At 40.5% G+C, this 15,539-nt stretch overlaps 2 protein-coding genes across 2 annotated transcripts; one reads left to right on the top strand and one right to left on the bottom strand.

Moving 5' to 3' along the window:
- Positions 1-306: 306 nt before the first annotated feature.
- LOC120045035 (transmembrane protein 120B) lies at positions 307-8,391 on the top strand. Its single transcript, XM_038989861.1, has 12 exons — positions 307-549; positions 2,495-2,613; positions 2,732-2,848; positions 2,947-3,006; positions 3,096-3,191; positions 3,291-3,380; positions 3,495-3,560; positions 3,728-3,789; positions 4,689-4,781; positions 5,369-5,433; positions 5,940-6,008; positions 6,256-8,391. The coding sequence occupies exons 1-12, from the start codon at positions 487-489 to the stop codon at positions 6,370-6,372; spliced, it is 1,017 nt and encodes a 338-aa protein (XP_038845789.1). The 5' UTR covers positions 307-486; the 3' UTR covers positions 6,373-8,391.
- A 797-nt stretch (positions 8,392-9,188) lies between these two features.
- On the bottom strand, positions 9,189-15,539 carry LOC120045036 (rho-related GTP-binding protein RhoF-like). Its single transcript, XM_038989862.1, has 5 exons — positions 15,043-15,539; positions 14,230-14,317; positions 11,913-12,022; positions 10,122-10,256; positions 9,189-9,910 (listed from the first exon to the last, which is right to left on the bottom strand). The coding sequence occupies exons 1-5, from the start codon at positions 15,175-15,177 to the stop codon at positions 9,746-9,748; spliced, it is 633 nt and encodes a 210-aa protein (XP_038845790.1). The 5' UTR covers positions 15,178-15,539; the 3' UTR covers positions 9,189-9,745.

The following is a 15,539-nucleotide window of genomic DNA, read 5'->3' as shown; positions in this document are numbered from 1 at the left end:
CTAAACAACCAACCTGTCTATAATGAACGGTGGCTACAGTCAGTGACCAAACGTTATATCCCCATAGCAACCAATTTGCATAGACGTACACATTTTCCTGTCAGCGTTTGCGCTGAGTCAGAAACATTTTTCAGTTCTTGTAAATGTATTATATTGCTCTTCAAATCATTATCCAAAACATTTTTCTCAAACAGTAATGTGAAGCTGTTATTGTAGTAGGCGTTCCTGTCGAGTATTAATATTTCAGCACTTTTAGAACTGTGACGTCACATAGATACATTTGACAGAGTAGGCGGTCTGACGCATGCGCACAGCGTGACATGGAAAAATAATCTTGAACAGCTGTAGCTACCATTCTTATTATACCTCAGTGGTTGCTACCAAAAAATACTAGTAACTGTCTGCGGCTGTATTGTAGCCATCTGGAGGTTCTGTACAGGGAGTCGGAGGAAGCGAAATAGCTAGCTCGTGCCGCTAACTGGCACAATGTCCCTGCAAAGGTGTCAAACTGATTGGGAAGAAATTGACCAAGAATATCAACAATTACAGGTAGGCCTATGTGAAGCCTGTTTGACAGCTAGCTAACGTTAGTGCGTAGCGTGACGTGTACTACCGTCAGTTCGGCAAGAGAGGAGGATGATATTGCTACGATTGTCAACTCAGTTTGGTAAATTGCTAGCTAGCCTGTTAGTTAGTTTGCTAGATAGCTTAGTTAACCCAGTATACTAATTTGACAAAAGGTTATCGGGTAACGTTATAATTGTACACAATATTTTGTATTCAGGAGCTTTCCAATATAATTATGCTGAACAAAAATATAAACGCAACATGTAAAGTGTTGGTTTCATGAGCTGAAATGAAAGATCCCAGAAATCTTACATATGCACAAAAAGCTTATTTCTCTCATTGTCTACAAATTTGTTTACATCCCTATTAGTGAGCATTTTTCCTTTGCCAAGACAATCCAGCCAGCTGACAGGTGTGGCATATCAAAAATTATATAGCATGATCATTACACATGTGCACCTTGTGCTGGGGACAATAAAAGGCCACTCTAAAATGTGCAGTTTTGTCACACAACACAATGCTACAGATGTCTCAAGTTTTGAGGGAGCGTACAATTGGCATGCTGACTGCGGGAATGTCCACCAGAGCTGTTACCAGAGAATTTAATATTCCTTTCTATACCATAAGCCACCTCTGTCGTTTTAGAGAATTTGCAGTACATCCAACCGGCCTCTCAACCGCAGGCCATGTGTCTGGTTTTGTGTGGGCAAGCGGTTTGTTGAAGTTAACGTTGTGAACCATAACCCCCAGTGCCCCATGGGGCGGTGGGTTTATAGTATGGGCAGGCATAAGCTATGGACACTGAACACAATTGCATTTTATCGATGGCAATTTGAATGCACAGAGATATGTGTTGAGATTCTGATGCCCATTGTTGTGCCATTCATCCGCCGCCATCACCTCATCCTTCAGCCTGAAAGTGCACGGCCCCAAGATCTGTACACAATTCCTGACAGCTGAAAATGTCGCAGTTCTTCCATGGCCTGCATACTCACCAGACATGTCACCCATTGAGTACGTTTGGGATGCTCTGGATCGACGTGTTAGACAGTGTGTTCCAGTTCCCGCCATTATCCATCAACTCCGTACAGCCATTGGAGACAATCAACAGCCTGATCAACTCTATGCGATGGAGATGTCTCGCTGCATGAGACAAATGGTGGTTAGAAAACACCGGTTTTCTGATCCATGCCCCTACTTAAAAAAAAAAAAAGTTATCTGTGATCAACAGATGCATATCTGTATTTCCAATCCTTAAGTGCCTAATGAATTTATTTCAAATGACTGATTTCCTTATGAACTGTAACTCAGTAAAATCTTTGCAATTGTTGCATTTTATATTTTTGTTCAGTATAGTGTCCTGGGGTATGCGAGTCCGGTTTTCTTGAATTGGTGCAGCTAGCTAGATTTAATATATGGAAATTTGGCCAGTGAATGGCAAATGTTAGCTCGTTAACTAGCAATAATAGCCTGTTGAAGTCATAATAACCAGCAAGCAAACTAGCTAGCTCAGTTTGATAACAATGATTAGTACCTAGCTAGTTGTTTTTTTATAGTGAAATCCCCCAAATTGTAACCTCGGCGCAGTTAAATCAGTCAACCAATGCAGGTATGTAGCAAATAAGGGTCACTTTAACCAGGGTGCAGTGGCTTCTTTCCCTCTCATTTCCTTCTTGACACCACTTGAAAGGACAGGATAAGTTCAATGATACTGCAAATGCAATGCTGTCTTCCATCCACCTGTTATATTCTGCCAGATCAGGGATCAGCCTCAAACTCCTTAGAAATTAAAGGGAGGGATCTGTCCTAGACCGCATGCCTAAACTCTCTTTGGTGAAAATAATTGCCGATTTGACAGTCTCTGCTATCAACATATTTGAGTACAGATGAAACATCCTTCGCTTATTTATTTACATTTTATTTATAGGAAACTCACAAAGTGTACAGACAGAAGCTCGATGAGCTCACCAACCTCCAGGCAACATGCAGCAGTGCCATTAGTAAACAGCGGAAGGGTCTAAAAGACCTCGGGCACAGTCTGTGCAAGTAAGTAGCCTACTCTTAGTGCTGTCAGTTGACACGGAATGGTTCAGTCTTATTTTCCTGTTCCAAAGGTCCCCATAAGTAGGACCTGAGCATTTAAAGGTTTAATTTTCTTCTACAGGTGCACAAAAACAAGTGGTGAGAAAGAAATGGAACTGATCAAAGACATCCAAATGCAAATTAAAGACAAAGAGAATTTCTTCTTTGATATGGAAGCCTATTTGCCAAAGAAGAATGGGTCAGTGTATTTGAGGACATGCTTATTACATATTTTGGTTACAGATGTTACCATATGAGGGTGTCAAAGCATATTGTAAAATGTTTGTCTCTTTTCAGATTGTACTTAAATTTGGTGCTTGGCAATGTGAATGTAACACTTCTCAGCAACCAGGCAAAGTAAGTGTGCTTTAACAAAATATCTGTATTCAGTCACATCCGCATGGTTTCTGCTTATGACCCCCTGTTTGTTCTATTCTCTGGAGCAGATTTGCCTATAAAGATGAATATGAGAAGTTCAAGCTTTTTATGACAATAATCTTGATGTTTGGGGCCATAACCTGTCTCTTTTTGCTCAATTACCGGTGAGTTGGTTATGTTATGCATTTGATGTTTCCTTGTAGCATCTTTTAATGTTTCATCAAAGCAAAGTAGTTGTAAATGTCTGTGTTTTGTTGTTGCAGTGTCACAGATGAAATCTTCAACTTCTTGCTGGTTTGGTACTACTGCACTTTGACCATAAGGGAAAGCATCCTCATGAGCAATGGGTCCCGGTGAGCTACTAAGCTTTTTATGTGATTATTAACTCAGTGAGATCAAAATACTTTACCAGTGTGCCTACCAAGTTATGCTTCTTTATTTTAATTCCACTCCATGTGTCCTTTCAGGATCAAAGGGTGGTGGGTCTCCCATCATTATGTCTCTACCTTCCTATCAGGTGTAATGCTTACCTGGTAAGTGCTTTATTTATTTTTAACTTTGAACACTTTCTTTGAATTGCTGTTGGTCAAAAGCAAAACATCTGTTGGCAGTTGCCCTCAAAGGTTTTCTGACAAGCAGTTTGTGAAACGTTATCCCATTACTTGTATTGATTGGTTCCTCTGTTTGCTTCTTCTCAAAGGCCAGAGGGGTCCATGTATCAGATGTTTAGAAGTCAATTCCTTGCATTCTCCATTTACCAGAGTAAGCATCTACTTTTTCTATTTATACTGAACAAAAATATAAACGCAACATCTAAAGTGTTGGTCCTATGTTTCATGAGCTGAAATAAAATATCCTAGAAATCTTCCATATGCACAAAAAGCTTATTTTCCACAAATTTGTTTACATCCCTATTAGGGATCATTTCTCCTTTGCCAAGATAATCCATCCAGCTGACAGGTGTGGCATATCAAGAATTATACCTCATGATCATTACACATGTGCACCTTGTGCTGGGGACAATAAAAGGCCACTCTAAAATGTGCAGTTTTGTCACAACACAATGCCACAGATGTCTCAAGTTTTGAGGGAGCGCGCAATTGGCATGCTGACTGTAGAAATGTCCACCAGATCTGTTGCCAGAGAATTTAATAGTCCTTTCTCTACCATAAGCCACCTCCAACATAATTTTAGAGAATTTGGCAGTACGACCAACCGCAGACCACGTGTAACCACGTCAGCCCAGGACCTCCACATCCGGCTTCTTCACCTGCGGGATCGTCTGAGACCAGTCACCCGACCAGATGATAAAACTGAGGAGTATTTCTGTCTGTAAAAATGAACTTTTGTGGAGAGAAACTAGTTCTGATTGGGTGGGCCCCTGCCCAGTCATGTGAAATCCATTGATTAGGTCCTTCTGAATTTATTTCAATTGACTGATTTCCTTATATGAACTGTAACTCAATAAAATAGTTGACATTTTTGTGTGTTGCGTTTAATAGTTTTGTTAAGTAGATATTGTGTTAAGGGGAGGAGAAAAAAAATCACAAGCTGCACAATATAGCCTAAATTACTGAAATGTAAGTGCATGTCATTGCTCATACATTATTGGTTGTAAAGATGTTTGATACATTTTTTTTATCCATCCTTTTGGTTTTCAGGCTTTGTGCATTTTCTTCAATATTACTACCAAAGTGGCTGCTTATACCGGTTACGAGCTTTGGGGGAGAGAAATCAGTTGGACCTCACAGTGGGTAAGATGAGCTCCTTTTCAGTTAGGAAAGTTTCTAAGGCTTGCTTATTGGTTATGACTTGGGAAACCCCCTGTGGGCTTTTGAACCATTTACAAGACGTTTGTGTGTGTCAATAGTTGTTACAATGAAGTGGGCCACAAGCAACCCCGTGACTGCAAAAATGGGACGAAGGTGGGGTTTTACCCTTAAGCAAGTTGTTTCTCTTCCATGTTGAGTGAAATCCCAATTGTCGGAATACCTTGCAGAACATCACACTCTTTGAATCTCAAGTTTTCATTTCTACTGCCCAAAATTGCAATTATGATACATTTTTCTAGTGTATTTCTATCTTGCTGACCACAGTGAGCTGATGGATAACATCTCACAATCAGTCTGCAGCTGCCCCTTGAACAGAGTATTGGTTCTGACATACAGAATGTTTAGCTCTGTTTTTGATATAGCTTACTGTATTCTCCTTACCATAATGTGTCTAATGATTAACCTGTACCCTTGACAAAGCTTTTTAAACGATGTAAACTTTCTGTAGTTTGTGCCTTAGTGAATGTTAATTTTCCACCATTAGTAATGTATGCATATCTGTTTTTCAGAGGGGTTTCAGTCATGGATGTGGAGAGGGCTCACCTTCCTCTTGCCATTTCTCTTTTTTGGCCATGTAAGTCAAACACCAGACCACCACACAGCTCCTAAATATGGGTTTAGTTCAGAGGTTGTTTAACATTTATTCCACCTTTCTACTACTTTCAACTCAAGACATTGACATATCAGGCTTAATATCTTTTCTCAACAGTGAGGAACTTAAACACAATTGTATTGAATGGTCATCCAGGGATGAGGTCAGGTTAGTCTGGGTGTGTGCCAGTGTGTTTCACACAGACTGGGATGAGAGTGGGGTGGGGAGACGGTCAACTGGAAGTAAAAAGATGTTATTGCAAAATCTGTCACTATTGTAAATAAAGTCTTGCCCAACATGATTGCAAGGCTTTAATTGTGTTACTTATTCCAGTGAATAAGATGGTTATTTCTGCTGTTTATACATTTACATGTACACACTCCAGGGTAAGCTTCCATGCTTGTGTGCTTGAGTAAGGTTGCAGGTCTTGGACTGAGCTTTTCTCTCTCTCTCTCTCTCTCTCTCTCTCTCTCCAATCCCCTTCACAGTTCTGGCAGCTGTACAATGCTATGACTCTGTTTCGGTTGGCAGGACATGAAGACTGTAAAGAGTGGCAGGTAAGGACAGAAATACTACCCTACAATCTCTAAGTCCCTTGTTTTCAAATACAATACAGTACAACATGTCTCTACTCCCAGCCCGTCTTGTGCAAGGTCGTCTAGAATTTTCTTGTAGCCTATGCTCGATACAAGATGCCTGAAGTTTAACCTTGGGATGTCATTATACTAAATGATGTCATGATGTGATTATACTAAATGTCATGAATACATGTCATTCCTAATGCCTTTGTTTGTATCTTTTCAGGTATTTATGTTGGCACTGACATTTCTTGTCCTATTCCTGGGTAATTTTCTCACCACATTAAAAGTTGTTCACCAAAAGATCCAGGAAAACCCAGAAAAGGTGCAAAAGCAGGAGTGAACGAGTCTGACTACAGCTCAGACCTCCAAGTGGCCAGTAACCATTAAGCAAAAGGGCACTTTGACACGCACAGCCGATGGAAAGATGGACGGCAGAGGGTTTGTGCCAGGAAAAGACAGAGCAGAGAGACCAATGTGTCTCGGACCGTGATGACAGCTGCAACATTAACCAATAATCTTGGCTGAGTGTGCTTTTGTTTCCGATAACCTGTCATTGTCCTTACTACACATGCAATCACAACACAGAGCAGCTTTCGTCTGGCAGATGAACTACTGCAATCCTGGACCGTTTGAGGCTTGAGCCTTATAGATTTAGTGAGTGGACAGACTGATTAATTATGGTGTTGATGTTTTTAGGTCGGAGCATGAACTACATGTACAGAGAGCCACTCTTCAAACTATATGCAACTCAACAAAGACAAGTAGCATTAGGTCAGGGTTTCCCAAACTCGGTCCTGGGCCCCCCTAGGTGCACGTTTGAGTGTTTGCCCTAGCATTACACAACTGAATCAAATAATCAAAGCTTGATGAGGATTAGTTGGGTATTTGAGTCAGCTGTGTAGTGCTAGGGTAAAAAACAAATGTGTACCTGGGGGGGGCCCAGGACTGAGTTTGAGAAACCCTGCATTAGGTCATGAGAAAAGGTGAGTTTACCTACAAAGTATATGTACTGTGTGGTCATGTCACTACTTCACATAACTGTTATCGGTATGGCATATTCGAATACGTCCAGGGCACAGCCATTTTTTCACTGTTATTTGTAACTACAAGTGTCTGTCGTTTTGATGTTTTTCAGTAAAGATGCATTGAACTATATATTTCTCCCCGGTGTGCTGTTGAAAGTAAACCCATTTGCTTATTTCTGGATAGTAACATGTCTATATTATATAAACTAAAGCCTGCTTCTTCTTTCAGCCTGGACTTAACTGATCATAGACATTTACACATTTTAACAGCAGCAGTTTACTACCATTGTTTGGGTTGATTTGGCAACCATAAATTACACAGGCGTTCAATTTTTAAATTATGCATATACTAATGATACTGACCAAGTTTGAGTATACAAGGGTTTCTTTTCTGTAATGGTCTGCACCTTGCTTATCTGAGTGCCTGGTGTTGTATCATTTCAGACACAGTGGATTCGGCATAGACAAAAGTCCATATTTTTTAAATCCTGTAATCTGGTTCAAAATGATAACCCTTTCAATTAATTATTATTTGAGAGACTTGTCCAATTCAGGTTGTGCAAGAAGATGCTGGTTGTTTGAGTTCACCTTGATCACAATATGCTGTTAAGGTCCACAACAAACAATTGCTGCTATGAGCACTGGTACTGTGAACAAATGATTGGCAATAATGTCTTGAGCACAAATGTGCGGGAGTGATCAAGTGTATATAACTCTGCTGACATACATGGTATGTATAGTAACGTGTCCACTCTGAACTATGTACAAATCTCAAGAGCATTTGTACCCATTTTCAGCATTATTTAATTTTGTACTGTTATTAGATGTGCATTTGAACAAAGGGATTGGTCTCAACAACTTTATTACTTAGTGACAGGGCTTTCTAAATGCCTTATCTCTCACTGTAGCCTGTCACAATTGCGTGATGTATGTTTTTGTTCCATTTGGAATGAAGTGTTGTTATTGGGGAAAATGTAAGGTCTTGGACTTTGTCTTGTTTTCATTTAAAAAAAATCTATTGTACTCTCGAAGGGAACCACTATTTTTATTACACTTGTGGAAAAAAGTTAAAGCATGTTATTGAATTTAACATTTTGGTCTAATGGTCAGTCTGTCATCTGCTACAATGCAGTACACAACAGATCCTATTTCCTCATGTATTGTTAGTTTGGTTTAATGTTCATGTCATGGATTGTCCTGTCATAAGACTAACTTGTGCCTGAACGTACACCTGTAACAACGAGACACTGGACAAAATCATTTAATTTATGCTGTCTCTTACTGCTTTTTCACACTATACATGGCTGTAAAAGAAATAAAACATTTGATTCAAAGATTGTGTAATGTCTTTTCATGTTTAGTTGTGGCATTTGATTAATTGATTGGGCTGATTTATTTTCAACATATGACTTATGTTGAATCAGCTTTGCATGATGGTAGCTGTTCCCTCTTGGGGGAACATACTTATGTCAGAGCCATTTATTTACATGGATATATATGGCTCTGTGTAATGTCATTTTACAACTAGAAAATCATGTGATGTGTTTCTTATCTAAACATACATTTATCAATCAGCATGTCCATATTATTCAGTTATCTAAGTAGGAAACACTGCCTTGTCTTTTTTCATAGCAACCACCACTAGTGGGCACTGTCATTTAACTTAGTGACCTGCAATAAATATTGGTCCAGACTCCAGCTTTGAAAGGAGCTCATTTCTAACAGCTTTCAACCACAGTAGTAAATTGCCCTGACAATATAAAAGGTGCAGCATCACATTGTATTCAGAAGATGATGCACTGTTTACCAACATACTTAGTAAGCACGGTCACTGATTAGTACTTATCATCCTCTGCAGAAAGGGTAAGCCACTTACATGAACATATGTAATAGGGATATTTGCCCTGAGTAGGTATCCATTAACAGACAACTTCCTGAAACAAATCTTGCCAGGTGATCAGTGGACCAGAGCTGTGATTGTATCAAGGAAGAGTTATTCAAGGTAACACAGTACATTAAGTAGGTCAGTGCCTCGCCCTAGAAATGGAACTGCTACAAAAAATGTTTTACAAATCAACCACTCAATGATCGTGAGAAATGTTAAAAAATCAACACCACAGAAGGCCAGCAATAGGCATAACAAGTTCTTTATAAAAGTAAAAATTGAAATTCAGTAATTGATAACAGGATATTTGAAAAAGGTATATGAAGCACAATCTCAATCTGCTTTTACACCTGCATTGCTTGCTGTTTGGGGTTTTAGGCTGGGTTTCTGTACAGCACTTTGAGATATCAGCTAATGTAAGAAGGGCTATATAAATACATTTGATTTGATTTTATATGCCAATTTACACCCTGGTCTAACGTAGCTAGTCAATAACAAAACCACTCTAGAATCCCAGGATAGACCTTGCGCCCATAGAACTAGCAGGAATTCCATCTCTATCCTAGCAGATCTTAGCAGATATTAGTTCAGTGTTCAATATCATTGTCCAGATCCCAAAGGCATGAATTGGTTGGGGATGGAACAGGCTCTTCTTGAAATTGAATTAAGATGACCCAGGATGTGGCAAGCAGTTGTTTATAATAGACAAGCAGCAGATTGGGTAGCTTTGGCATGTAAGACCAGAGGACAGTGTCCCGTTGTGTCAATGGACTTCAAGCCTCTGTCCTTTCACTAGAACGAGGTCACAGGATGACACAATGCCTCTTCTTCGTACGGTGTCTTGCTCTGCGGCTTGATGCCAGGGCTTTTTTGGTGGCATCTCTGAAAATGTCCTCTACGTTCTCCCGGTATTTGGCTGAACACTCTAGATAAAGCTCAGCACTCATATGCCGCCTGGTCTCCTCACCCTGTGGAACCAAACAATGAGCAGTCACTGGATGACAGGGAGTACTGGACCAGAATTGGAGACTGGTAAACAGGGCAAATCAGAGAAGGTTTTCTAGGATCAAGCATTTGAAGGCCATTATCCATAATTCAAATGAAATGGTTAAAGTCAAAGCACCACACCTCAAGTTATGTGTATAAACCCTGTCATCAGGAGGACAGGTTGATCCTCACCTGTGTGTAAGTGATGGGAGCCTGATCCATGGCTTTGAGTCTCCTGGTACGCTCCTTATCCTTCCTCAGGTCAGTCTTACAGCCAATCAGAATGACAGGAACATCGCGACAGAAGTGGTTCACTTCCGGGTACCACTGCGTGAGACAGCAGAACACAATAGTGAATGTAGAGGTAAGAGGTCAAGGTAGGAAGGAGCTCAAACTGTCACATTGGGATTACACTCGGGATCATGGTGTTTGCATACTGTGTGTGTGCACTGTTTTCATATTTTCATTGACTGGACCCATAAACAATTATCAATAAGCTTCATCAATGACCCAACAGAGGAAACAGATACTTATAAAATAGCCTACAAAAATACTACATTGACAGGTTGTTTGGTTTGGCTCTACGTCCACCCAGGTATCGGTTCTACAAGTAGGCGTGTTTATGTAACAGTATAATTTTAAACCGTCCCCTCGCCCCGACACGGGCGCGAACCAGGGACCTTCTGCACACATCAACAACTGACACCCACGAAGCATCGTTACCCATCGCTCCACAAAAGCCGCGGCCCTTGCAGAGCAAGGGGCTACACTACTTCTAGGTTTCATAGCAAGTGAAGTAACAAGTAACGTAGCCATTTCTCATTCGTTACACTCACCCCCCTATCAAACTCCTCCTTGTCCGCAGCAACCAGTGATCCGGGTCAACAGCATCAATGTAACAGTATAACTTTAGTACGTCCCCTCGCCCCGACCCGGGCGCGAACCAGGGACCCTCTGCACACATCAACAACGGTCGCCCACGAAGCATCGTTACCCATCGCTCCACAAAGGCCGCGGCCCTTGCAGAGCAAGGGGCAACACTACTTCTAGGTTTCAGAGCAAGTGACGTAACCTCCCGGGTGGCGCAGTGGTCAAGGGCACTGCATCGCAGTGCTAGCTGCGCCACCAGAGTCTCTGGGTTCGCGCCCAGGCTGGGCTGGGTTCGCGCCCAGGCTCTGTCGCAGCCGGCCGCAACCGGGAGGTCCGTGGGGCGACGCACAATTGGCATAGCGTCGTCCGGGTTAGGGAGGGTTTGGCCGGTAGGGATATCCTTGTCTCAGTATGTAAAATGTAATAAAATGTATGCACTCTACTGTAAGTCGCTCTGGATAAGAGCGTCTGCTAAATGACTAAAATGTAAATGTAAAATGTAACTGATTGAAATGCTAGTAGCGCGTACCCGCTAACTAGCTAGCCATTTCACATCCGTTACATTTACCCCCTCCCTTGCTGTAATGTTTTGTGCTTACAAAGTCTCACTCTGACTGCATTCCCCTTGACTTTATCACATGGTATGCATTCATGGCTCTTTATTGACATTTCCCTGCTCATTTAGGAAGGCTTCCAGCACAGTCCCGTTTGTTTTTCAGGCCAAGCCACTGGGGTCAAAGTTCATGTGCTCTGGTTGAGTCACAAATAGCGAGCAAAGTCAAAAGAATGTACACAGTCACATCAAAGTCAATCTCCAACAATCATTCATCAAATTCCTGCCTAGATGTGATGTCTAACCACTTATAAGTGGTGAACTCGCAATCCCTTTCCCACCACTCTATGGTGACTAATGTTGTGCTTGTTTATTTGTACAGACAATACTCACTAGATCTATTATGCACTGTACCGGGATCCTAGCAAAACATGCAGGCCCTTAAATTCACTGTGGTTAGCTGCTTACTTAGCGTTGGCTGTTGTTGGGAAGAATATGAATGTCATTGGCTGTCACTGGATAATGTAATATCGTAGATGAATCATGATCAATGAGCTTACCTTGATTAAGACATTTTCAAAACTGGTGGGGTTGGTCACATCATAACAAACTAACACCAGGTTGGCATTCTGGTAGGAGAGTGGCCTCAAACGATCGTAATCATCTTGGCCTGAAAAAAATGGAGACACAAATGCACTCAATATAAAGTGTTTGGTGAACTTATAGAAGGAAAAAAGAGACAATATTACACCCCCCCTAACAACCTCTAGTAATGGAATGAGTTGATACTGAACCATGTTATAACCAGTTATAAAACCACATCCTGGCTTTAACTTCCTTTTCCTGTCAAATAAAGTGGCTGTTGCGGCAGTTAGGCTAAGATAAGCCGGTGACTCACAGTGGAGACACTGCACTAGGACACGTGAAAGGTTGTCCTTGGAAACGCCAAAATCAGCCCCCAACATAGTAAGTAGATCATTCTGCCACTGTTATTAGTCAATATGTGTAACTTACATTTCTTGAGGGGAGTGGTTTGCAATATCCAGGATTGATAGAGAAAAAGTATAAAGTAATTTCTGAAACTAACTTCTCAGGAAGCCAACTATTCCACAAGTCTTGATAAAACCATAAAATACACAGTGTACAAAACATTAGGAACACCTTCCTAATATTGTGTTACACCCCCTTTTGTCCTCAGAGCAGCCTCAATTCGTTGAGGCATGGACTCTGCAAGGTGTCGAAAGCCTTCCACAGGGATGCTGACCCATGTTGACTCCAATGCTTCTCACAGTTGTGTCAAGTTGGCTGGATATCCTTTGGGTGGTGGATCGTTCTTGATATACACGGGAAACTGTTGAGTGTGAAAAACCCAGCAGTGTTGCAGTTCTTGACACACTCAAACTGGTGAGCCTGGCACCTACTACCATTCCCCATTCAAAGAGACTTAAATATTTTGTCTTGCCCATTCACCCTCTGAATGGCACAAGACATGTCTCAATTGTCTCAAGACTTAAAAATCCTTCTTTAACCGGTCTCTTCCCCTTCATTTACCCTGATTGAAGTGGATTTAACAGGTGACATCAGTAAGGGATCACAGCTTTCACCTGGTCAGTCTATATCATGGAAAGTCAGGTGTTCCTAATGTTTTGTGTACTCAGTGTATGCTGGTATAGAGCCACATAGTGGAGGTGTCAAAATACCCATAAAACCTGGTGGTCAAAACAGGGAAATGGTTCCAATAATTTTTCTACCATTCATTTTTCCCATAGGGGATTTTAGAAACACTTAAAATAATGGCTATGTTTTGTGATCTCTTACTGAAGTCACCTGCTAAATCCACTTCAATCAGTGTGTATGAAGGGGAGGAGACAGGTTAAAGAAGGTGTTTCTAAAAGTGTTTCTAAAATCCCCTATGGGAAACATTTATGGTGGAAAAACGATTGGAACCATTTCCTTTTTTGACCGCTAGGTTTTATGGGTAATATGACTCATACTGTGGTACTCTATTTGTGATTTACAATATCCATAACAACGAGCTGAAAAACTAGAAAATCAAGTTTGACATGATCTTAATCAAATAGTAAACAATTCAACAGAATAAAGTTATTATTTAGAAGCTATTAAGATTTTCAATTCAATATCTAGCCATTTGAGCTGATAATCTGAGGTTTCACTGGCAATGTCTAGTTTAAAGTATCAAAGGACCACTCAGATGCAAATACAGTTACAAACATTATTTCTATAGATGAGCCTCCACCACATCCTCTGTCACAGCAGCTTTCTGCAACACTGCTGCTTGTCATTGCATCAGTGCTGTGAGAGGGCAAGGTGTAATACTCAGTGAGATGTCGCGTCATACTCATCGTTTACAAAAACAATGTAATCTACTACAGTCAGACAGTAAATCTACAATACTCCATTATGACATTTCAATGAAACACATTGCTTGGAGAAAAAGTTTCCAGTTATAGAGAAAGTCATAAGACACATTTTCAGTTCTCATCCTCCAGCAAACTAGTCCCATGTTTGTTTTTACTGTTTATTCTCCAGAAAACAAGAGGATAAATAAGTCACAATATTTTTAACTGATGGCTATATTAGTCAATAATTGAAAGCATTTCAGAATCTCTGTTCTGAACCCAATGCTTGGATTGCACTGACCTGACACAATTCTATCCTTCTATCTAGCTTTATGTTCCACCTAGCTGATCAAAGATATGCTATCAGAATATATCTGCTCCAGCATTACAGGCAAGATGACTCCACACCCACAGAACAACGATCCACACCCTACATACCTGCCCATTGTGCAGGAACAGAACCCTCTTCTTGATCTATAGATTCTTAATAATGATTATGTTGCATAGGGGACCTTACCAGCTGTGTCATAGAGGTTGAGCCGAATCTCTTTCCCTCCATACGTGACTGTGGAGACATATTTCTCAAACACAGACGGAGCATACTTCTGTTAAACAGAAATGACAAAGGGAGAAAGAAATTCAGTATTTCAATCATTTTGCATTTCATCCACGGGATACTGTAAATGCACATAATTGAGACAATGTAATTCAACCAAAACTGGATACAGTGCCATAGATCTTGAATATATGTAATGCTCTGTCTAGGAGAATTCCTTAATTATGTAACAAATCATTATCTTTGGAGAAGGAAGCCTATATTTAGAATAGTGTTACTTATTTGTGCTAACTTACCATGACTTTTTTTGGGAGAGTTAATTTAGTGAAAAATGAATATATTTGCATAGTCTAAACTGTTTATTCAAAAGGTTGTTTATGCTGGAACTGACAGTGTTGGTATTAGTCTTAACTTGAATAATGAACTAAGCATAAATCTGCTGACCAATACTGGAGATGGCAAGAAAATAACTTGTTTTATTTGTATTAAGAAATAAGTAAGATTAGTGATATAAACAATATACTTTTACATTCATTTCATGATATAGTGGAGATAATCATGAGGCTACTTTCCTGACAGGAACAAAACTCTGAGTATGGCTTGGTGATGTCACCCTCAAAAGGGCACAAATTAATAATGACTCCATAAATAAATAAAAAATGTTAAAGAGTGATTACATTAATCTAAAACAATTATGTTCATGAACACATTTACTTCCTTACTCTAATATGCAAACATCTCAAGAGATGCCACTAGATGCCATGTTATCCTTACCTCTGGAAAGTCTCCTTTGGCATACACCATTAGAAGGGATGTTTTCCCACATCCCCCATCACCCACAATAACAATTTTTAGTTCTTCTCCCTTCTTAGCGTTGCCATTGCTAGTCACAGTACCATTCTGTGTCATATCTAGAGTCCAACAGGTCGCAGTCAGACAGAAGTCACGATAAAGTCAGTCCCTCCCAACTGAGTCTGAACACATGTCAGTTCTACCCAATGAATTTTAAAGAGAACCTGGCTAAGTGGGAAGAATGAGTGTCAACAAGAGGAACAAACCAAGCTCAGTCTCATCTTGAACAGGTGTCTCACTCTGCTCTGTTCACCACTTAATGGTCCTTTCCAACTTCAGTTATTTCCTAATGACCCTGAACACCCTTCTCTTCCTAATCAATTTGTTCACTGGAAGCGTCTCTGTGGTAAAAGCTCAGTCACGCAATAGAGTCAGTCTACAGCTGCTCGCTCTCTATCTACCGCTCTGTAGTCATCTGG

The sequence above is a fragment of the Salvelinus namaycush genome, chromosome 3 (genome assembly GCF_016432855.1).
Source record: "Salvelinus namaycush isolate Seneca chromosome 3, SaNama_1.0, whole genome shotgun sequence".
Lineage (NCBI taxonomy): Eukaryota > Metazoa > Chordata > Actinopteri > Salmoniformes > Salmonidae > Salvelinus > Salvelinus namaycush.
Note: the sequence above shows the minus strand (reverse complement) of the source record. Positions and strands in the feature narration are given on the sequence as shown.